This window comes from Coturnix japonica, chromosome 2, assembly GCF_001577835.2.
Source record: "Coturnix japonica isolate 7356 chromosome 2, Coturnix japonica 2.1, whole genome shotgun sequence".
Classification (NCBI taxonomy): domain Eukaryota; kingdom Metazoa; phylum Chordata; class Aves; order Galliformes; family Phasianidae; genus Coturnix; species Coturnix japonica.
In genome coordinates, this window is record NC_029517.1 from 123,467,208 (window position 1) to 123,490,876 (window position 23,669).

General features: G+C 41.1%; 1 protein-coding gene across 1 annotated transcript in view; it reads right to left on the reverse strand.

The window, feature by feature from the left end:
* SNTB1 (syntrophin beta 1) overlaps positions 1–23,669 on the reverse strand; it is a 100,836-nt gene that overhangs the window by 39,779 nt on the left and 37,388 nt on the right. Inside the window, exon 2 of the mRNA XM_015856228.2 lies at positions 11,901–12,117. Within this exon, the coding sequence (XP_015711714.1) occupies positions 11,901–12,117 (217 nt within the window). The remainder of the gene's footprint in view (positions 1–11,900; positions 12,118–23,669) is intronic.

Genomic DNA, 23,669 nt, shown 5'->3' on the forward strand with positions numbered 1-23,669 from the left:
GCCTGAGCTCTGCTACTGACTATTTGCTATGGGATCAGCGCTCTAAACTATCTTTAAGAATCCAGCCTTACAGATTTCCCCTCAGAGATCCAGAACTGCCACCTCATGTGGCCATGTGGTATGGAGATCCTGACAGAAATTCTCCTATAATCCTCCTGGTAAGCTGTGGGTTACTATGCTGAAAGCACTACATCCCTATCAACCTGCCCTTCAGTCTAGCTGCTTTGTTTCATCAGTCCATTTGGATGATGCTTTTTGTTTAGCAGCTGACTGATGTTATTTCCATATTTTTTGAAAAGCAAAAAAAAAAAAAAACCAAAACCAAAACCAAACCACCCCAATGACCTTAGTAAACTCCAACACTAAAGTACTTAAATGCTTCCAAGCAGACCGGCCATTGTAGCTTAGATTTGTTCCTTGGCTAAACTGACCACTGCTTACTGACTTATGTTTATCTGCAGTTCAGTGATAAAGTTCCCTTAATTCCCCACGGAACTGAAATATTTAGGGCAATGCCACAGCTGTGTTTATTCTCACACTCCACCGTAGTTATGTAAATACTGCATATGGAGCCATTTCTGATAAAGCCCATACCAACCCAAAGGAATTATATGTTAGCTCTAGATGGCTGCCAAGATGCGCGGCACCTCTCCAGCTTGGCAATGCATATGAATGATATCACATTTTCTCAGCAAACCTCGTAATAAAAGAGTAATTTTCTCTCTCCTTCTCAAAGAATTTCTCTGAGCAGAAGAGTATTTCCAGCATCCCATTTTCCACCCACGGAACATGGAGGTGACATAAAACCCAGAGCCTCCAATGCTGTAACCTTGCTAAGAAGCCCAACCTCTTTCCCTCACTGCTTCCAGAGAATCAGAAGTTGAAAGCAAATGTTTGATAAACCATATTCATTCCACTTTTGATAAGGCTTCTGTGTAGGAGTGTTCATTATCTCAGAAATACTTCTTATCAAATCTCTTGAAAGCGCTTCTCCCCCCACCATTGGCTCCAGACCAAATCAGGCACTGCTTTACACTCTGTGCCTTTTCCTGGGTCAGACTATATATTCAGTGACTGATTAAAGTGAGGAGTAAATCCCTTGAAGTTAATGATAAGCTGGAGCCAGAGTTATTCAAGTCCATCACACTACTTTGATACTGCACCAATATAGTCAGGAACAAAACACTCTGCCATGGACTTTGCAAACTTAAAAAGGGATTGAGGGCCAAACTGCTCACGCCATTCCCCTTTCATTGTCTACACAGGAAACAGTGGTGAATAATTTTGTTGACTGTACAATGTTAGTGTAGAAATAGAGGAAGTCTTCCAGCATTGGCGGGATCTGGTGAACACAATCAAAGATACCATTTACACAGCTACGGTTTTTTATAAAATAAAAACCAAACCTTTAAGGTTTTTGTTTAATTCTTCATGCAGCACCAGGAGATGAACCAGGAATAAAGTCTGTTAAAATCAAGCAATGGAAATATCGAGCTGAGCTGCCCAGGAAAATCTTTTGCAGAGACAGTAGGCAGAGCAATGAATTCCCCAGCATACAAGAAGCATGTTTGTTTGATGCGCTTAAACGGAGGTGAAAGCAATTTTACAAAGCAAACACTATTTGGCAAAGAAGTAGAAATTTTCTATGTGAAAGTCTCCAGGCCCCCTTGCTGTCACAACGGTGCTTGCTGTGTTAAGTTACTTGCTGACTTTCCACTTACAGCAGTCACTGTAGATGTAGCTCCTTGTTTCTTGGGAGCTGGACCAGGTTGATGTCCACGCAGAGGGTGTATATATCACTAATGAACTGTCGCAGTTGATTTCATTTCCATTTGTTGTGAATTGGGTTTTAATAAAAGGGCTATCAGTGGAGTTGCACAGCATGCAAGTAAGGGAAGGATTTTGTTCTGCAGTGGACTTGTTGACATCACCATGTGCCAACACTGGGAGACCTGCAGAGCATGTCATGCAACGCTTTTTCTACCCATCATGACGATGAAAGCCATTCAGTACTTACAAAACAACTGTGGATGTTACAGAGCAGATTTCTTTCCCCATACTGCACAAAAGACCTCTTGTATTTTTCCTTCTTGTGTTTTTCCTTCATATTTTCATTACAATAGTACTAGTAAGAACTGGATTTAACCTCAAAATGATACTGCCTAACATGGGTGTCCAACCTTTTGGCTTGCCTGGGCTGCACTGAGTGAAAAGGAATTGTCTTGAGCAGCATATCAAATACAGAATATATTTGACACATTTATGTAACAAAACTTTAGTTACTGTTAAAACATAAAAATAGAGGGGCGCCAGAAACATGGAACTGGGATACTGGACATGTAAGACCAGAAGATGCGGAGTTTGCCGTGGTCCTACACTAAAGCAATTCTCTGACAGTAAAAGGAAAACTATTAATGGTAGGAAAATGACTGTTTCAGCTGGAAAAAGTGCACCTTTAGTAAAGCCTCAACCAACCCCCAAACAAGCTGCTCCTGTAGTCTGAGCTGAACCTGGACAAAGCAAAAAGTAATTGAGTGTGGTTGGTAATAGCTGTAAATGACCCTTCAGATTGAGACAGCTCAGAGACAAAGGCAGACAGTTTCACTCAGCTGCACAGATATCATAGACTTAGAGAAGAATTAGATGCCTGCTGAGAAAGGACAAAGCTGTAGCAGGATGCAGGGGAATGATGTGGGCACGATCTAAAAGCAGGGATGTAAAGCTGCTGTGGAAAGGAGGTGAATCAGTAAGGCTGCTGTCAGATCTCTGCCTTGCTGATGAACTGTCACAAGAGAAGATCTTGCTGGCAGAGACAGACAGCAGGTGCAGCTCCATCGAGCAGTACGTGCCTAAATGTTTCATTGCTTCAAGTGCCACATTTTGGCTTGGGTGATTGAAAAATCTCAGGCATCACCATTTAGTTGCCAAGTGAAACAAGCTAGCAGCCACTATGATAAAACCACAAATCCTCCCTGGATCAATTATTGGCCTCTGAAAGGGAAGGAAGAAGAAACACCTGGGCGGCAGCGCTGCAGAGATGCTGCTGGCCTCTTTGGTGACGACAGGCACATGTCACCTCCTGGCGCTGTCACTGCTGGCAGCACAGGCAGGGAGCTCATCTTCCCTTTTAATAGACTCCGAGATCAATGAAAAATCTCTGTGTAAGCAATGAGATGAAATAACAACTCCAGTGTAACTCTGATTCCTACCTTGGGGAAAAAGGATTTTCAATTAGTGGAAATGTGTGTTAAAGCAGGAACTGACAGTTGGCTATTTAAATAGCTATGTCTGTGCGTACAGCTTACATGCTACAGCCCAGCCTCAATACTTACTGATGCTGAGCTGGGGCACCAAAGATAGCAGCCCATAGTGGCCATAATTTGAAAGTTGCTGCGAAGTAAATGACTACAGAACTTGTAGGAAAGAGTAGCTTTGAATATAGATGCTGAAAATCCTTCTGTTCAATTATCAGCATGTCAGGCAAGATCAGAGATGTAAGACTGAAGCTAAATTCAGAGACCCACTCGTAAGTGAGGGAAGGCCCAGCACAGAGTGTAAGGTCGCAGCCTGACGGAAAGGGGCTTTAAAATTGATAAGAAAAGGGGTTTTTAAATTGATAGCTGGCTACAATCAGTAACATAAAGACTGTGGGGACAAGGGGCATCACAGGAAATTGAAACATATTGACTTCCTTTATTTGGCAAGCCCCTGCCTTTGTTTGGTAGAATTGCTCTCCAATTTTATTTAAGGGCAGCATGGCTGTCAGCACTTACATATCTTACATACAGATTCACACAAAATACAATTAACATGTTTGCCTTCCTCTGTCCTCCCCTGCAGTGCTCACATAGCTCTTCCTTGTTTTTTAATTTGTGGCATATTTCACTTGTGATTTGATTTTTCTGTTTTCCACTAATGTTCTACAAGGAAAGTTTATTGCAGTTTTCACTCTTGGTTCCCTTCACTAGTTAGCTCCTTTCTCCATCACCTTTTCTTAACTGGTTCTCTCTTGTCTTCATATATTTCTCAAGGCAGATTCTTCTTACTGCTCCCACTCCCCTGATTCCTTTCCAGTTACTTTACTCCTACTTTGGTTCCTCGGCTCAATCCTCTAAAGTAGAAGTTGGTTAGAAAATTCAAAACAGCAACAAACAAACAAACAAAAAATCAAACCCACCAATGCCACCAAAAACAACACAAAATCTACCAAGTTATTTTGTTTCTCCATTACATTCTTAATTAAGGTGGGTTTTGTGTCTGTGTGTTGTTTTTTTTTCCTCACAGAAAATAAGGCCTTTGATTGAAAGTCTATTAATCAAAGATTTATCAGCCAGCCTCAGTCACTGCCACCTCCATATCACCCACATCCTTCCTTGCCACCCACTCCTCATGACACACTTTTATTTCTCTCTGTCAGGTCACATTCTCTCTCTCAGGTCACATCCCTTTCACAAAAACACTCTGCATCGATTATGTGCACATTATTTTGCAGTAACACATGCAGGAGTTCTTTGTCTGTTCTCTTTGTGCTGGAGATGAGAATGATACCAGGATCTCGACTGTCCAACAGAGAAGATGAGGGGGGAGGAAGCCGCTCGTCATTATGTCAGGGGAAAAAAACATGACATATTTATCAAGAAAATGAGAGATTACTAATCTGACCCTACCAGGAGCTGTAAAGAGTGAAGGTCATTACCTGCATATCACAACTATTGATTTCTACACTTCAATCCTGAATATCCCATAGAAAATCTCATTGTGTGCCTAAGTTCTGGCATTCACCCCCAGAAATTTAGCTCTCAAGCTACAGCCCAGAGACTACTGCAGGTCTCCAGGACATTAGAAAGCTATTCAACTACTTTAATATGATTTAACAGAATCAAAATTAAACAGTCTTTGGAGGGAATGCAATCCGAAATTGCAGTAAATAAAAGTAAATGAAAATCCACGGTTCAAGCTGAACTGCTATTTTGTTTGTGCAAACAAAAACCCTTGAGATTGCTCTGCAGGTCTTGGGTTTTTTTTGTTTTTTTTTTCTTGTCAGTAAAATCAGCTGGTGACTGGACTCAAAAGAGACTGAAACACACAGTTCTACAGAAGGAACGGGCCTAAAACAGGCATCTGATCTCAGAGGTCTATCAGGAAGGCTAAGGTGAAACTGTGGTATAAGCTCATATGAGCTAGAGCAAAACCAATGACCTGTTTGGCTGGTGGAGGGTTTCACAAATGATGGAAAATAACTGTAATAATGAAAAAAAAAATTACCTTTTTTGCATAGAGCTGTCAGTGCTTCTACAGAGTTCGAAAACTGTCCCTAAGCAGGACAGATGCTTGCATATTCCAAAATATATCAGCACTTGCAGAAAAGCACAAAGAACTGACAGTGACAATGACAATGATACAGAACTGCAAGACAGCCCAGCCTTAACCAGCTGTTAACTCTCAACATTTGACCCAAAATTCTGTGAGAGGAATAGAACTACACTCATATGGGTCTCTCATCTGCCATCCATAGCCCTGAATGCATTGACACAACAACCTAGAGAAGGCACTAAGTACATCTGAAGTACCTCCTCCTCATTGGTCCCTTCCAGTAAAGAGCAGATCTGGCAGGAAGATTAGCAGTTAGAAACAAGAACACAGGAAGACACATCCAGCTTTACATGAACAGAGGGTTTGGATCCACAAGAGTAAAAAAACTGGGAGGTTAGGGCAAAAACCCAGGTATGGCTTGATCCTGAATCCACTACCCTCCGTGAGCAAGGATGCAAAGGGCTTCACAGTGGTAGATCATCTTTTTGTAACAGCTCATGGTGACAGCTCAGGTTAAGTGTGGTTTAAGCATTAGGGGACGCTTGGACACAGTTTCACCCTGATTATTGCTGTTTACTCTCCTCTGGATTTGAATTAGATCCTTTCAAGTTCTTTTACTTTAATGTTGCATTGTTGATTTCTTCCCCAGCTTAACGATAATCTAAACATAAAATAGACATGGCCCACTAAGAAAAAACAAAAAACAAAACAGTAACAAAAATTCCTGACATAAATCAGGACCTGGACTCTCACAGGCTCAATGACTTCTTCAATGACTTTACTGATATTCAACAGCAAAACACACCGGTACCAATAACAATAATTAAGTGTTATATGTCTTTCATACAAGGATCTCAAAAAGCACACAAGAAATCTGCAAATTGAGTGTTCTTTCCATTTCACAGAGATTTTTTCTAAAGCCAGAGAGCAGCTCAGTTAACAGTACAAACAGCTACACCTACGTTCTGTGCAGCGTGGGGGGGGAGTTTTTTAGCTGGTAACATACCCATTGTAGTAACTGTACCTTTGCTCTGTCCTCTAGAAATATGAGCCATCATTTAGGGCAGTGAAGCTATGAAGGGTCTGGAGCAAATGTCTCATGAGGTGTGACTGAGGGAACTCATCTCCAGTCTGGAGATGAGGAGGCTCAGTGATCACCTTATTGCTGCCTACAACTGCCTGAAAGGAGGTTGTGGCAGGGTGAAATCAGTCTCTTCTTCCAGGATGCGAGGTAGTGGCCTTAGCCAGTGTTCAGGTTGGATATTAGTAGAAAAATCTCACAAAGAGTAATGAGGCACTGGAACGGGCTGCTCAGGGATGTGGTAGAGTCACAATCCCTAGAGGTGTTCAAGAAACATGGAGATGTGGTACTGAGGGACATGGTTTAGTGGGCAATATTCATGGTACACGGAGAGCTGGGCTAGGTAATCTTAGATCTCTTTTCCAACCTCAGTGATCCTATGATTCTTTTTGCTTTATTTTACTTATCTAAAACACAAAGTAGTAGCAATAACCTGGTGTAGGGAACCTGCTTTGTCAGGGGGGTTAGACTCAATGATCTCTGGAGGTCCCTTCCAACCCCTACAATTCTGTGATTTGGTGTGATTCTGTAATAGGAAAAGGACTCAAATTTCCTAACTCAAGGCCAATCCTGCTAAGTATGTATAAATGGAACGCTTCTTCAGCCCTGGGTCCATTGCTCAGCACCCACCTGTGCTTCTGTCAACAACCAGCACACTCTTATGTAGCATTAGCTCAGTGTGCCCTCACTGAGCACAGTGAATTACCTCCTTAAGAGAGGAAGAGACAGAAAGCAAAGCAAGATAAATGGGAATTACATTCCACAAGAGCAGCCATAACTCAATCTGTATGTGTGGTTACTCCTCCCTGTAGCACTACTCTCCACCACTCACACAGCTGCTACGTGACTCAGGGCATCCCTTCCCTCATGAGCAGGAAAAAAGCCACTTGCTGCAATGTTTCATGCCTAAATCACACTGCTCCTCAAGGAGAAGGCAGCCTTCACTTTGCATACCAGTGGCTGCACGTGTCTGGCAATATCACAGCGTGGCCATGGTTTCTACTCAGGAAGCTGGAGGAGTGAGACACGAGCCACCACATGTCAAGGCTATTTTGCACTGACCAACTCCAGTGTCCCTCCTGTGTGGTTGCACTTAAGTTACACAGGCAGGATCTTGAAGAGCTGCAGGAACCAAAAACCTCAAGGTCTTGTAATTCTTTCCTGTGAGCCCTCCAAAGTGTAAGAGTTGTGTTTTACTTCAACAGCGAGACTGGGCGTGCTGGAAACATGATGGGTCCTAAACCATACACACTCACCTTTCACAGAGCTGTACTGAACAGGCATGGAATTCTTACTTGTATTCCAGACACCACACATATAAATGACCATTCAGCCTCACAGCTAAAAATTCACTAGGAAAACACTCAGTAAATTCCTTTTTAGACAGTTCTGCTCTAGAACTGTGCCACAGCTCCCTGACTTAAAGATGCTTCTATTTTTATTTCATTTTTGCATTCTTTTGCTCATGTTTGGAATCCACTCAAGTTCTTTTGGTCCTAAGGTTGGTTTTGAAAATGTATTAAATCTGGTTAAAATTAAGCCTTTATTTTTAAGAAAGTTTCACCTTTTGTTTTCATTCCTTACTACAATAGAAGTAAATACATCCAAATTAACCAGTTTGTTCTACATTTAAGATTTTGACATTTCACTTCAGAATCACACGCAGGGATATTTCTGTTCTTGTTTACATAACTTCTTCATGAGTGTCGCATGAGTTACAATTCACACAGAATGGTTTGGGTTGGAAGGGACCTTTAAGATCACTGAGTTCCAACTCCCTGCTTATAGGCATGGACACCTCCCTCTAAACCACAACCCTATCCAGCCTGGCCTTGAATGCCTCCAGGGAGGGGGCATCCACAGCCTCCCTGGTCAACCTGTTCCAGGGTCTCACCACCCTTAAAGTAAAGAATTTCTTCCTAATATCTAGTCTGTATCTACCCTCTACCAGTTTAAAGCCATTTCCTCTTGTTCTGTTGCTACCTGCCCTTATAAAAAGTCCCTTCCCAGCTTTCCTGTAGGTCCCCTTCAGGTTCTGGAAGGCCACTATAAGGTCTCCTCAGAGCCTTCTTCAGGCTGAAGATCCCTATCTCTGTAAGGCTATTCTCACAGGGGAGGTGCTCCAGCCCTCTGATCATCTTTGTGGCCCACCTCTGGGCTCCAACAGCTCCATGTCCTTCTTGTGCTGGGGGCTCTAGAACTCAGTACTCCAGATGGGGTCATTTTCAGTCTCACCGACTCTGTCGCTGTTCACTACTAACAAGTTATTAAAAAATGTTAAGAACATAATTTTATTTTTTTTTTTAAGTATGTGTACAAAAGGAGCCAATTTGAAGAGCACTATTTGTGAGGTAAATCTTGCAAACAGTTTATTGAATCAATACTTATTAATGCAAAAAAAAAAAAACCCACCCTATTTTAATCAAAGCAATTAAGTCTCCAGCTGCATTTGCAGTAACTGGATCCCAGTTTACCGCACCTTCCTATTCCTTACTGTCACCCCTACTATTCCTTACAATTATCACCAGAAGCTGATGAAAAGCTTTCTATACTGCAGTAGGATTTACTGCTTATTGGTATTAATAGCTGTGACCATTCCCACATGCCCCCTCAATGGGGGGGACGCTTTCCTGTGTGTTCTGACATTAACCATCAGTGCCGCCACCAAGGACACTCACTAGTGACAACACAGGCAAACAACGGACATAAGTGGTAATTGTGTTAACCTTATTTATTCCAGACTAAAATGTAACAACGGCTCCTGTGTCTAGATGAAACTGACATAGATGTAAATAAAATGCTCTGTGTGTTTTTTACTGTTGCCATGTTTGTACTGTCCAAAATTTCCTACACGCGCAGGCTTGTTGCTGGTTTGTATTACATGAGATTTTCTTCTTGATACCTTACAGCTGTTTTAATCAGCTAACAGGGAAAACAATCCCTTATCTCAGTGAAGGCTGAACTTGCAGGCAGGTTGGGCAAAGTAGACTTCCGAGAACCACTGGCTCCAAAGGCACCAAATCTCACTTCTGTGCTGAAACAACAAGCTCACCAAACTATTAGAGGATAGATAAAAAATAAGTAATTTCTCAGCTGACTCTGATCTAAAAGGAGAAGCAGAAATCCAATGCAAGGCCACCGGCTCTGCTGGGAAAGCCAGAAGTTTAACTTCCTCCATGCCTGCTAAACCCATGTTTCAGCACAACTTTCAAAGAAGTGAAGGTGATTCAGTGTTAACAAACAGGCATTTTCTCCTGGATCCTTTAAAATAGGTACCATCTCGTGTTGAAAGTCAAACCAGCTAAGCTTGCTCTCACCACACTGCTGTGACCAGTGCTGAAGAAACATCTGCAATGGACACCTCATGCTAACTACATCCACACTTAGTCTTGGCAATACCTGAAAATAAGTTCAGATGTAGTTCAAAGGAGACCTTTTATGGTCAGCATATGCTTTGGCAGCATGTCAGTGCTGCTCTTCTAAAGTTGCACCGCAAAGTGACACCGTCGGTTATAAGATCTATATGTGTCAGGTCACTCAGTTATGAAACAGAAGTGTCATAAGCATGTAAGGACACGGTTTGGTCCCTGCTGTGAACAAAGATCCAATTATTCTTGTGGGATCGGATTACTATCTTGGGATAGATTTCAGTGGGAAAGGCTCATTGCATTATAATAGCATTTCCACTGAGAAATACCAGTGCCAGTATTTAGAGTTGTTTAAAAACTGAAATGAGCAAAGACACAAGTGTGTGAGACGCTACTACTGCATTGCAGCTACCATGATTCTGAAGTACCGTGTGCTTAGATGGAAAAATCCAACTTACAGTGCCCATTGTGTCGGAATACTGTAAAAATCAGAAGTCACTCTTTCCACAGGAAATGAGAGCAGCACAAAGTGAAAACCGTGACAGTAAGCAGTGTGACTCTCCCACGCATTACTTCCTGGTTACACCTAATAATGTACACTTGTAGCACACCCCAAAGAAGTCAGCACCATCACAGAAGTACTATCAGCAGCAAGAGTTTGCCTCTCTGAATCAGTCCTCCTATCTTTTACATGAAGCTGAGGACCAAGAGTGATAGAAGTTGAGAATTGCAATACAGACAAAGAAGAGAAAGATGCTGAAAGTATCACGTCAACATGTGTAAAGCATCACGACATTGTGCTGATTCAAATGACAAGACCTGCCTGCTTTTTTACAACACATTCAATGCACAGAGAACTACAAACTCCCAGACTAGCGATACAGCTGTCAGACCCTGACATCTTAAACTGACAGATTTATGTGAATAAAGCTGCTCTTATCAACAGTCATCTTGATACAAAATTGAGCAAGACTGGTAGAAGTAATTGCTGTTTTGTAACTGTACTTTTGTAGCAGTACCCAGCTGGTGAGATGAAGAGCAGCAGCAAAGCAAAGCTACACTAAATAAGAAAGCTGGAGGTTTTTGCAAAGGGAAAAGCAAAAACCTTAAGAAGGTCCAACAAATGCATATATATATATAGAGAGAGAGAGAAATAAAATTACATGGATACTTATAAAGTTTCTGAACGGCAGAAGAGAATAGAGGGGAACCCATCCCCTGGAACCCTGCAAATGAAAATGTACTTTTTGCTCATGCCTATACATAACTGCTGAGAACCAAAAGCATTCCACACTGCTTCTTGATAAGCAAGCAGACAAGAAAAACAAAAATGCCATTATGTGAATGGAAGAATCAGTCTGTATTATAGATTTGACTGGTCCCTTTTCTATCACAGCGTGCAGCTGTTCCACATATGTTATAAATAGGGGTTAGTAAGCTCATCCTATTTTTAACATTATGAAAAAAAACCAAGAAGTCACAGAAATTCCACATTAATGCCCTGTAAGTGGAACTTTTCTCCTATTCTTGACTTGAATACCCAGAACTGAATGGATAAAACAGCCTGTTCTTAAAATAATATTCATTTAAAAAAAAAAACAAAAAAAAAACACCAAAAAGAAAATGTAATTTACTGGGATTAGACTAAACCAGCTCAGAATATGCAGACATTCATCAGGACAAGAACAAAAACCTGTGATTCTATTTCTAACAAAAACACTGAATTACTGTTCTCAAGAGTTTTTCTAGCACAACCCAAAAGCTGACATGTGTGTCCTTAAACAGAGCTGTGCACTCAACCCAGCACCACTCAACTCAGTCACAAGGATGTTCTGTTCTCAGATCAGTGCCCTCTTGCTCCTCACTGCAAGGGTGAGAGCCCATCACCAGCTTTTGCATCCCAGCCCCTCAGATGGAGAGGCCAACGGCTATTTAATGCAAATCCCAGCCCCACTCAAAACCTGGGTGGTGCAGGCCCTATCCTTGGTGACATGCAAGGTCAGGCTTGATGGGGCTCTGAGCAACCTGATCTTGCTGTAGTTGTCCCTATTCGCTGCAGGGGAGTTGGATGAGATGGCCCTTAAGAACCTTTTCCAATTCAAATGATTCTATGATTCTACAATAAACCCCCTGCTTACCTGTTTTCAGGGTCTGACACCGTCATGTTGCGTGTCACATAGCACATCTTGAGTGGTATTGTCTTCTTGTCCCTGTGGATGGAGAGCGAAAGCTGTGACAGTGGGTCAGCAGACACACATCCCAGGCGGGGAGATTCTGGAGGAGGTGTCTCCCATCCAATCTCTGAAACTGGAGAGCCCTTCTTCACATAGGGTGTTGCTTCTCTCATGTATTTCACTATTTAGAAAAGAAGAAGAGGAGAAAAAGAGAAGAATGAATGGATGTTCAGTAGTTCCATTTATTGATAATTCTTTGAACTGGCACTAACTCTCATCACTGTTTAATATTTTTATGCTGGCCACTCTATTTCATGGTGTGACAGCCACGTGTGGCTATCCTGAACATGGCCTGTTTTCCACATTGCTGCTGCCACTGATGAAATGCACCACACACCACGTCACTGTGCTACATTTACCATCTTGACCCCATAAATGTTCAGCAAGTGTCAACGCGTGTCATTTTTTCCACATAGCAGAATTCAGTTCCACACCTTTGCTTCATACACAATTCCATGTTAGACACCAATTGATCAGACTGTCCCTCTGCTGTCATCTGTCACACAACAAGAACATGTAACAGAATATCGGTGCAAAGCTTCCACCTCTGCTGCCGTATCACCAACATCTGCCTCTGACATTGTGGGCCAACATAATAAAAGAGGAGGCATTACTTTTGGAGCAGCCTTCGTATGCCCAGCATCACAGCACTGAAAGCTATGCAAATACAAAAGGTTGAGACTTGGTTGCAGCCTTTCTATCTCAGCACAGTACAATGAGCAAAACAGGAGGAAAGAACAGAATAGGACAAAAAAGAACATAAGGATCCATGGAGCGTAAAGCCTGGAGTGCCATCTGACCTCTGCTCAGCAGGCTCTGAACTCCCATGGAGCAATTTTTAGGTACAGAAGTGGTGATCTGGATGAGCTACAGGGAAGTTTCTAAGAAGAACGTTTAATGAAGGAACAGTGTATCTATTATTCACTTATCTAAAATGCTCCAGTGATATCCCAGTGCTGGGAACTCACATCTCACTCCTGGTTTATGCCTGTCAGCATCCTGTCACTGATCTCAAGAGCTACTTCTGCTTGCTGGGAAGCAGTTTCAGCTGATTTACTTGTATGTACATGTCTGGAGTAAACAAAAATCAATTCACCTATTAGCCTTCTCTTGGGAAATAAAATTGAGTTCAAGCTTTTTGTGATAATCATGGTGCCAGATCAGATCTTTTCTCAGCCTCTTTCAACATATATAGTAGCAAATATATATACAATGAATATAGTAATCCCAAACAATCTTACTTGTACTGTATGCAGAAATTAATTCTCAGTGGGGATCCTCCAAGGAGGGACCTCACCTTCAGGCACCTTGTGTAAATGAACATGTCCCACCAGCACAAACGTGGCTGCCTAACTGGCTCCTGTCACTCAATGATGCCGCTCAAACAGTGACGGGATGAGCTGGAAGGGCAGGAGTAATGCAAACTTATTTGGTGATGTTATTCAAATGCCAAGAGAGAGGTTTTCAAGGAAATAGTGCAGGTCATTGTGTCAGCTTTGTTGAAGAGGCCAAGAATGATTTAATAACAAAAAGATGGGAAAATTACAAAAGGGCATTATGTTGAAGGAGGAAAGCAGATGGAACTGTTTGATGCTTGAAATGAAAGCAATGGAAATACTCAGAATGGAGAACAAGAGTGGCCATCTAAGTCCCAAGATAAGTGCTCACCACTGAGAATTCTATAAACAACTTCTTCTTCAAAGGTGTTGATAACGGGTAGTTTTTGTCTGTGCCGTACAGATTTGGCATCTCATTTGGGGTGTACTTTGGGAATCTCAGAGACTGAACACATTTGGATTTGGTGAATCTCTTCTTGTTTCCTCTGAATTAATGTGACTATTTGGAAAGTGGGAAAGCTAAAGTTCTAAGAATGTTCTTTTGCTAACAAAACTTTGTTTCCTTTAAAATAAGGGATTATCAATTAACCACTTGAAAACAGCAATCCGATATGCTTTTGAACTCATCTACAGAGACATGCCAACAAATAAGCCACTAAATAAAGGTTTGGGTCACAACAGTGTAACTATTTCCTATGTGCTATTCTCATCCTCTTTCAGCTGCAGTTCTATGCATTAGACCTGAGCATCTTTTAATTAAGGAAAGAAAAGAGAGGCAAGGGAAGGAAGGAAGCTGAAGTGAAAAATCTGGCTCTAATCCTAAGCTATAAGCGGGAACACAAAATGTGAATTTAATTCCCAAGATGCAGGAACAGAAAAGAGTCATTGCTCCCATGTGCCAAGAAACTGAGTTTCCATGCGATACAGCGGTAAATTCGTGGCAGGCAGCTGCACTATTTCAGGAGCTCCTGTATAAGAGGAAGTGTGAGCAGGAGGAGAGAGCAAAGTGTAATCCTCGTTCCACAAACCAAGTCCCAAATACAGCAAAAGCCAGGAAGACTACCTGGAGGAAAAGAGCATTATGAAGGCTCCTGCTAAGTTCTGAGCTCCTTGACATCTCGCTTCTGCTGACTTTCAACAAGAGATGGATACTCAGCCCCAGAAACTTACATGACTACAGATCCACTAATATATGGGCAAAACACACTGTTGAACACCATCTTGCTATGAAATTCTACAGTATAACTAAAAAAATTAAGTGAATGTATGTTTCCTGTCTAAAAGAAAAATGATTTTTGTGTATTTCTACTACTTACTTCCCAATACCCACCAAATAAAAGGACAGATTCATTGCTGAATTGTATAGTTTTACTGAACAGGATTTAAGGCTCCTGCATTTTCAAATCTGTTTCATTTTTTAAAAGCCTCCACACAGATACAGGTAAATGTACAAATAGAATGTAGAGACAGAACAGGTAGCAGAGCTTAAACCAATTAGAATTGTTTTGTTTTTTTATTACTTAAATTTCAGAGCCATTGTTTTCCATTTGGTTCGTCAATGTCCATAATTGTATGCCCACAACTAAGGTCCAGTTTATTACTTCAGGTAAAATGTTGTTGAGATGATTCACGCATTTTATCAGCAAATATTTCCTATTTACCTCTAAACTCTGGACAAAAATCCTGCAGAACACTCTGTTTATACCACTGCACCAGAAATCCTACTACACCTGGAAATTTATGGTGATTCCATAGGTCTACATTCTGCAGACTATCCATTAACCAGTTCCTAATCCAGCCAGTAGAAAACAAGTTGATAACAGTACGTACTGGTATATTCCTGTTCCTCACTGCACTGTCTGAGAATCTTGAATGCAGCAGTGTTAATGTGCAACTGGTGTCACACCATCAAGTTTTTAAACTATTAAAAATATAATACAGACTATTAGACTTTAAAGTAATAAAGCTGATAATGTTCAGTTTTCAGACCATTACACTCAAGCACCAGATTTCCCTCTGGGTATAGCAGCATTAGTCCAGGTACTGACTGAAATAGCAAGCAGCTATAGAGAACACTATAGTTCTCATACTTCTTAAAACTGCCAGTGATGCTACCTAAGAGAATAAAAACTCAAAACATTAAATAAAATGAAATAAGGCATGCAATTGAACAGTAACTCCAAGTTATGCATGACTTTGATTGTACACATGCCTAAAGGATATGCATGGATATATTTATAAGAAGAACACAATTATTAAATATATACTTGTATAAAAATTTCACATTCCTTAAGACCATCAAAACACATCCTGCAAAGACAGAAACTTGCAGAGACTGAAAAAAAAATTGAATGCTTTCATTATTGCAACTCAATTTACTGATAGACTGCAATTTCAGTAAAGAGTTCTCTAAATTCATCCGTTTGATGCCGTACCTCAACCTCAGAGATCCTTATATCCAGTACTAATTAATGATCCGTGCCCTTTTGGTACACCACAAATTAGAAACTGCGGTCAAGCAATTAGAATTCCAATCTCCGGAGCTCCCCTCCCCATAACGAGAAGAGAAGCGGAAGTGGCAGTTGAATGAATTAATCCACTGATACACATTGAATACTTCACATTTATTTTTCCATCTGAGAGACAGGCAATGCAGCTTCCAAAAAAGCACTTCATTTATATGCAGTTCTGCCAAGTCCCCAGTCTCCACAATTAATCCTTTGTTACTCTTCACAGATGACTTTCTTTTTTCTTTTCTTCTTGAGAGAAAGAAGCAGGCTTTTAATGAGAGAAATACTACACACAGATTTGGTCAGGTTCTTGGCCAAACGGTTCTGAGGAACTGAGACTTTTCTGACATACTGAAACTGTTTCCCAGGAGGGAAAATAAAGACTGCTGAAGAGAAGCCAGTACTGCAGAGCAAAGCTCTTTCATTACTACAGGAATGAGCACAAGAAGTGTACATTTACAATATGAAAGTAAGGGAAACAACATGCCTGAATCTGCTCAAATAAAGATGATCCAGGATGTCTTCTTTGCAGGGAAAAAGCATTGTCTTCTCTTAATAGATTCATTCTCTCCTAAGTAAGCAATCAGAGACAGCTACCAACATTAACTAGAAAATATCACACAGAAGCCTCTTTAAGCTAGTTCCACATTACTGATACCTACATCCAGAGCACATAGGTTTTCTAAATCTCCCATAAATCCAAATTCATCTGCTCTGAAAGTGGGCATAGAGAAGGGGAGCTGGCCAAGTCCTTCACCATACTTAGAAGTATCAAGATTGCATTCAGGAATCAGTTAAGAAGTTACTCAAGCCCGCGATACTGAATGTGATCAGATCAATTGCTTCTATGAACTTATTCAGTATAAAGGGGCTGTTTGACTCTCCAGTGCTTAAGTGAGTGCACCAGGACATCTGCAAGTCCGTGTTCACAAGTCAGAGAGATCCAAAAATGCTAAAGTGACACTGTAAAAAGAAGAAGAAAAAATAGGCGATGGCAAACCTAGAAGAAACCACTGCAGGAATGTGGGCTTTGGAAGGGTAGGTTGGATAGGCAACGCAATCCTTCAGCACAGTAGTGCCATTTTGCTTATATTAAACGTTAAAACATGGGAATTGTGGTGTAATAGGCTTGGTAAGGAACAACACACTATACCCCAAATGGTTTCAGAGTTGGTTATAATTGAAAGAAAAAGATTTGCCAAAAATTCACAAGCTGTGACCAAACTATGCCAGTCTAAATGTAACCACTGCACACTCCTGTCAACTGAATCAAGATTCACAGAGATAAAGGTCTACTGTATTAAAATCAATTTAGTACCATTATTTCCAAACTTACCTATAAATTAGTTACAACAAACACCTTGTGAGAATACAGATCCACTTTACATTTCAGCCATTTCTCACCCTTTGGTGAGATGAAGTTGAATGCACCACTTTCTGCTGGTTTAAAATTAATTCAATTGAATTTGGCAGATGTTGCTTCACTCCTTAAAGAAGTAGGTTTGACTCAGGACTCGGGAGAAGGACAGACACATCTTTAGACAGAATTCACCAGAAGGAAAGGCATTAGCAATTGGTGCCAAAAGGCTGCTGGTAAGTGACCTTCAATTTCAACCTTCCAGTGGGCTTCAAATGGGATGGTTGAAAACAACTGTATTTGTTTTAAGCAGGCAGCAGTAAGCTTCATAACACCCTTCCATCCCCAAAATGAAGTCATTTCTTGTTTGAAGCACTTTGCAGTCTGCAGCTCTATGTAGTTAAGAGAGCGCTGTCAGTTACGTAAGGAGACACTTGGTCCAAATAGCAGGACAATGTGTCCAGGCCCCCATCTAATTGCTCTTTACACAGATGTGACAGCGTTAAGCCTCTGTTGTTATAAGTAGAAAATCCAGTGCTATCCTTAACTTCCTGTGAAAAGTAGCAGCACTAAATGATAAGCAGAATATGCATTTCCTATCTATTTACAGTATCACAGAGACAAAATAAAAGTAAATGGTGTGACAAGGCTCTGCCAAGGTACATGGTAAGGTGAGAAAACAGACTGCTCTCACGATTGCAAAGGAACAGTCTGTAAAACCTCACGGTTTTCATGACCTGAACAGGGCACAGGAACCAGTCTGCAAACAGCAGCACTACAGTATCCACAGCAGATCACCAAAAGCTCATATTTTGCTACCAAAGCTGTCATAGAAGTCAAGAAGCTGTAGGAGCAAACGCAGCAGCAAGTCTTGGCTGGGCAGCCCCTTGGTATGCCTTCTCCGTCCTACCAGAACCAGGGACTTCTCTTTTTCTTTGCAGTGGTAGAGCTGGAGATTACATTCCCAGGCCCTCACATGCATCTGCGTCACACTGAAAGAAGAGTCTTCCGTGAGCCATTCTTCTTCTCTTTCATTTTGTGTACGCTATCGTGTGGGCTGATCCAGCCACTGAACTGGTTGCAAGTTAAATGACTCCATTCTATGAGTAAAGTCCAACTTTCATCTAATAGTACAGACACTCAAGGGAGCAAAAATACAGTTTCGGTGCCAAGGAGAAATTTTCATATTTCTGTTCAAAGCAACTCAACGGAAACTAAACAAACATGAAATTCTGTCACAGTGAATCACAATGAAACCAAAGGCTGGACCACTGCCCTGATTCACATCTCTAAATGCAACACATTGCTAGCATCTGAGTCGACAGAGTGATCAAAAGAAGTCATGGGCTGTCAATAATTTAGCACAGAATATTTCAAAATGACAAATTAATAATAAATAGAGCCTACAGTTGATCTTGCTCAATGGTTTCCATTCTGACTTCCTCTAGATGTGTGTACTACACTGAATGTGTTCAGGTTTCTCTCCTAATCCATCAATAGATTATATTTCTCTTAAGTTTCACAGTTCCTGTTTCAATAAACTGGATCTATTTGTTTCTGGTTTCAAGAAATGTCATGAATAATGAATGCATGAATTCTAGTGGCAAGGGTCCATCGGCATCCAATAATATTATGTTAATTCCCAAAAATAAATGTAGACATATCCACCTCTGCATGATCTGAAAAGCAAATCTTAGCTGGTAAATATTCACTAAACCCCAGAAGTTCAATGTTTGGTGATAAACAAGATGCCTACAATTTGATCTAGAAAGAAATGCTGTTGCTGCCTTGAAGAGCTTATACTCCGAAGGAACAGTACTCAGAGGAGAACAAGGAGCAGCTGCACTGCACAAGTGTCCCTTACCTAATCAGTGCCAAATTTAAAAAGACCACTGTCGAAACCTGCAAGCAGTACCTAAATAATGTACTACATTTTTATGTAAAATGTGACACAGCTCATTTGCTACGCTATGTGACATTTTGATCTCTCCAATTAAGCTATGCAAATCTCTTATAATGGAGAGGGAAAGCATCTGAAACATGCAATTTGGGAGCAGAACATAGAAATTAGCAGTCACATTTTGAGAAAAAAAATCACTGTAGAACATGTACGTCACTTGCTAAAAATCAAACTGGATCTTTTGGTTATCTCCAAGGCAGAATGCTTCCCCAGCTCAAAACAAAAACTGAGGTTACAGTGATGTGACATTAGGACTGGGTAGTCAAGCAGGGAAATGGAACCAAGCACATATTTTTCCAGTCAACCATAGCAGCACTCAGATTCTTAAGAGCTGCCTTGCATCTAATGCTAACATATGCAAACCAGTATTTTCAACTATTATCTAAACCTCAGGAATAAGTAAACTTAGAATTTCTCATGTGCCGCTCATGCATGCTCCTTTCCCTCGCTGTTAGTATTTATAGATTTCCAATCTCCCACATGCTCAGATGGAATTCAAGGTGTCTGGCATCACCAGTATGCTGTAATTTTTCCTGTTTACATGAGTAATCTCAAGTGTCAGAACAAATATTTCAACCACTAGTGATTATGTGAAAAAATACATAAGGGCATTAGAGTTTTAGAGAATGCTGTTATTCCAGCAGTCACACAAATCATTAAGTAGTACAAGATAGACTGAAAATGGCACTCACCAAGGGAAATTATTATGCTGTGTATGATTATACCTGTTTTACAGATGCTTATGCTCACAGAGGCAAGTTAAAATGCCTTCCTCAATGTCATGCAGTAAGTCAATGTCAGAGTTCTCAGCACTCAACTTAATTTCCATCCCTCTGTGACTTTTCATTTTTAATCATCCCAAAGGAATCACAGTGCAAGTGAAAACTGGAGCCATACTGCCTACAATCTTTTCTCTTTGGGGATAACTTGAAATGCTTCAAAGATCCCCCAGTTTTATTGTGTAGAACAGGGCTGAAAGTGCTTTCAAAATTTCAAAGATTATCTTTTTCATTCTCCGGTGGACAATGCTAAGAGTTTCAAAAAATGAGCAAATTCGGGACAATCATTTATGTAAGAACTTGTATCTTCAGTGTCTGGAATATCCACTGAAAGGCATCAGATCACAAATAAAATCAGGAATCACAGAATAGTAGGGGTCAGAAGAGACCTCTGCAGATTGTCTAGCTCCCCTGCTAAAGCCCAGAACTGGATACTGTACTCCAGATGTGGCCTCACCAGGGCAGAGTAGAGCAGGAGGACTGACCCTTGACCTGCTGGCCACACTCTTTTTAATGCTCCCCAGGATACCACTGGCCTTCTTGGCAGTAAGAGCACACTGCTGGCTTTTACTGGACCAAAACACCCAGGTCCTTCTCTGCAGAGCTCCCTTCAACAGATCAGCTCCTAACCTATACTGATGAAGGGATTTTCCTTCCAACTTGTAGAACTCTACATTTGCCCTTGTTAAACCTCAACTCTCCAGCATGTCCAGGTTTTTCTTTCTGGGAATGTTTTAACTAGCAACCTTTTCAACTGGGGATGTCAGTGGCCATACCCAGAATACTCAAATGCATATAAATACACATAAATGTAAAGTAAACACTAACAAAGTGACTTGAAGTGCAAATTCCTGCGTGTCCATGTTCTTGCCACCTCTCTCTCTCTCTTTCTCTTTTAAACTGGGAATAAAAAAGTTTTGTAAATTTAAAGAAGCAATCAACCCACGCTGTCAGCCCACAGACTGCTTGTTGAGGAAGGAAGATGAGATCCTACATCACACCATCCCTTGTCTCTCAGTAAAAAGAAAGGAGACGGGGCTGTATATTCAGGCAGGGCAACACAATGATTAGGAAAAGAGCAGGATAGTGAAACACTAGGGCACGTGCTCATACCTCACCACTTAGACTTCCATTTGGATAGATCTCTTTCCTGCGTTTTCACTGATTACAGCTTTCTCCAGCAATAAACGACCAAAGTTCTAACAACAAACAACAAGAAGTGTTTGTGTTCTCCACAAACAGAACAGTACTTTGACATTTAAGATCAAATTCCTTCTCTAATAAATATTGTATGGGGTGTCTCCCAGCATTCACTTTGTTAGATGGAAAATTCATACAGTTATGATTCCATTAGGTTCCTTGCAGTGGACTGAGCATTTAATCAATGAGAGCAAAGAGCATCTAAATAGGGTTAGGCTCCAAATTCCTTTCAGTGAGAAGTTAAATCCCCATTAGCTTTGAGCCATAAGCCTCCGTGGGTTTAGCATGCAGCTTAAAAGATAACTCTGTGAGGGGTCACGGCTCTTTACTGTAGTACAGAAAGCCTACTTCACAGATGTCTCTGCAATAATAATATAAATATAATCCTGTTTCAGTGGATGCTTTATCTTTCTAGAAAACAGGCTGTGTTTTCTGTCCCAGAAAAAGAATGAAAAAAAAAGGGGAACATTAATCTTCAATTTAAGGGCAAAGTAATCCCTTGCTTCATTCAGGCCCTATTACAGAGAATTACTGAGACTTGCCTGGTACTGCTGAGATGCTGGGGCCAGCACAATCCCTCCACCTCTCAGTGGACAAAAGTTGCTCATAGCAGCCACCAAAAAGCAAGTGCAGTTGACTTGGCACATCAAATCACATTTCCTTGCTACCCCAAATGCCAATTCAGCCTGTTCCAGGTTAGGACAAAGCCAGGTTAAAATAGTACAACCTATTGTTTTTCAGAGTCTGCAAAGTGCCTGCCAAGTACTTCATGGTCAACTATGGAACAGGAGGTTGGTAACAGAGGTTGGAAGAGAAACTGGCAATTCCCAGCAGAGCTTTAATGAAATGCAACTCCATTTCAAATCATCAGAGGAAAAAAATAAATGTTTAATGAGTAAGAAGAATGTTGATTTGTTTGCATCTCACATTTACTTGCCATTTGTACTGCTGGAGCACTTACCAGGATTAGTGAAGAACCAGGGCATGACAGCCTCAGATGCTGTGCAAACACAGAACAAAAAGATGGTCCCCTCCCAAGGAGCTAAGAAATCACATACAAGTTAAGAGACAATAAGCACATGACAAGGAAATAAGCAGGCAGAAAAGCCTATGATAAAAATCAAGCTTGTATCTGTGTTGTTACAATTACATTGTATTCCCTTCGAACACAGCTGTAGCAGGTGCTGTTTGTAAAAACAAAACAAAACTGTAAAAACATGGGAAGAAAAAAGAAATATGAGTATGGTAATGCAGGTGATAGGACACATTTGTAATTAGTAGCAACAAGAATTTCCCCTGTGTTGCTATCACACATTTCCCATGTAGGGATTCCATCAAGACACAAACTCTCAACAACAGCTCAGGTCTAAGAGGTTTTTGCACTGGTATCTTTGCTTCAGACTTCTGCTGATGCATACAGCACTTCACCTGAAGCAAAGGCAGCTCAGGCAGATGGAAGAGGAGCGGTAGGCCAGGTGGGGATGTACAGCAGAGTCTTTATGGACAGAACTGGACTTGAGGCTCGTATGATGCATGGAGGAATCCCTGTACCTGTGCAGAGCAAGTGAAGCTGTGCTGAACTTATGAGGCCAGTTCCCATATACTTTCTGCATGTCTGTTTTTTAGGTCCTGAGAATAATTCTGCTGCAAAAGTAAATATGCTTGCAGGGCAAAGACGGAAAGAAAGAAAAGGATGATGTGTGTGCATGCTCACCATTAGCATAACTGGTTTTCTTTATGCTCCAGTGTGTAAGGGTACCTTTCAAAAGGGAAAGTGAATTCATTGCTTTCACAACCAGATCTGCTATGCCATTACAGAGGCTTGGGGATGCACGCTGGGAAAACTACCTGCTTGAGGCTTATTTAGTTCAAGGGCAGATCCCTACTGCTTCTTAAAGACAGCACAACCAGATGATATCAGTACTTTAATTATTATTTTTTACTGCAGTACAGACGAGTGCAGCAATAGAGATATATAAAATGACAACAGAATCTCTGCCTCAAGGAGCTTCTCATCCTGGGATCACTTAAAACTTCTGCCAAAGTCTGTGGGTTCAACTTCAAGGGGAATTAGATCAGGCCTAATGGTTAAAGTTGAAGAGGCAGCCAGGAAAGAATAGGAACTGAGAGAACAATTAACACCAACAAGTAACTGCTGTAAGTAGGGTTCACCAGCAGATTACCAAGAGATACTCCAGTTGTAACCAGAAAAAAGAACTGTGACCCCAGTCACATAGAACCAGATCTCAGTGCAGCATCATACATGCCAGCCTGTGTCCCCAGCACTGGGGTTACTCTTCTCTCATCTTGCACACCAAAGGCCATCAGAATATTACAAATGTATCACTCCAGAGATCATTCATGTAAGTAAACTGACCTTTGGGCTTATTGCCATAGCAAGTTTGTGCTCTGGTGTTTAAAGGACAACTTTGAAACTCTAGATTTCAGCAAATGTCAGAAACTGATAAACAACTCACTTATACCATGCTCATCTCCAGCATTTTAAAGACCACTTCTGCAGGTGCATCCC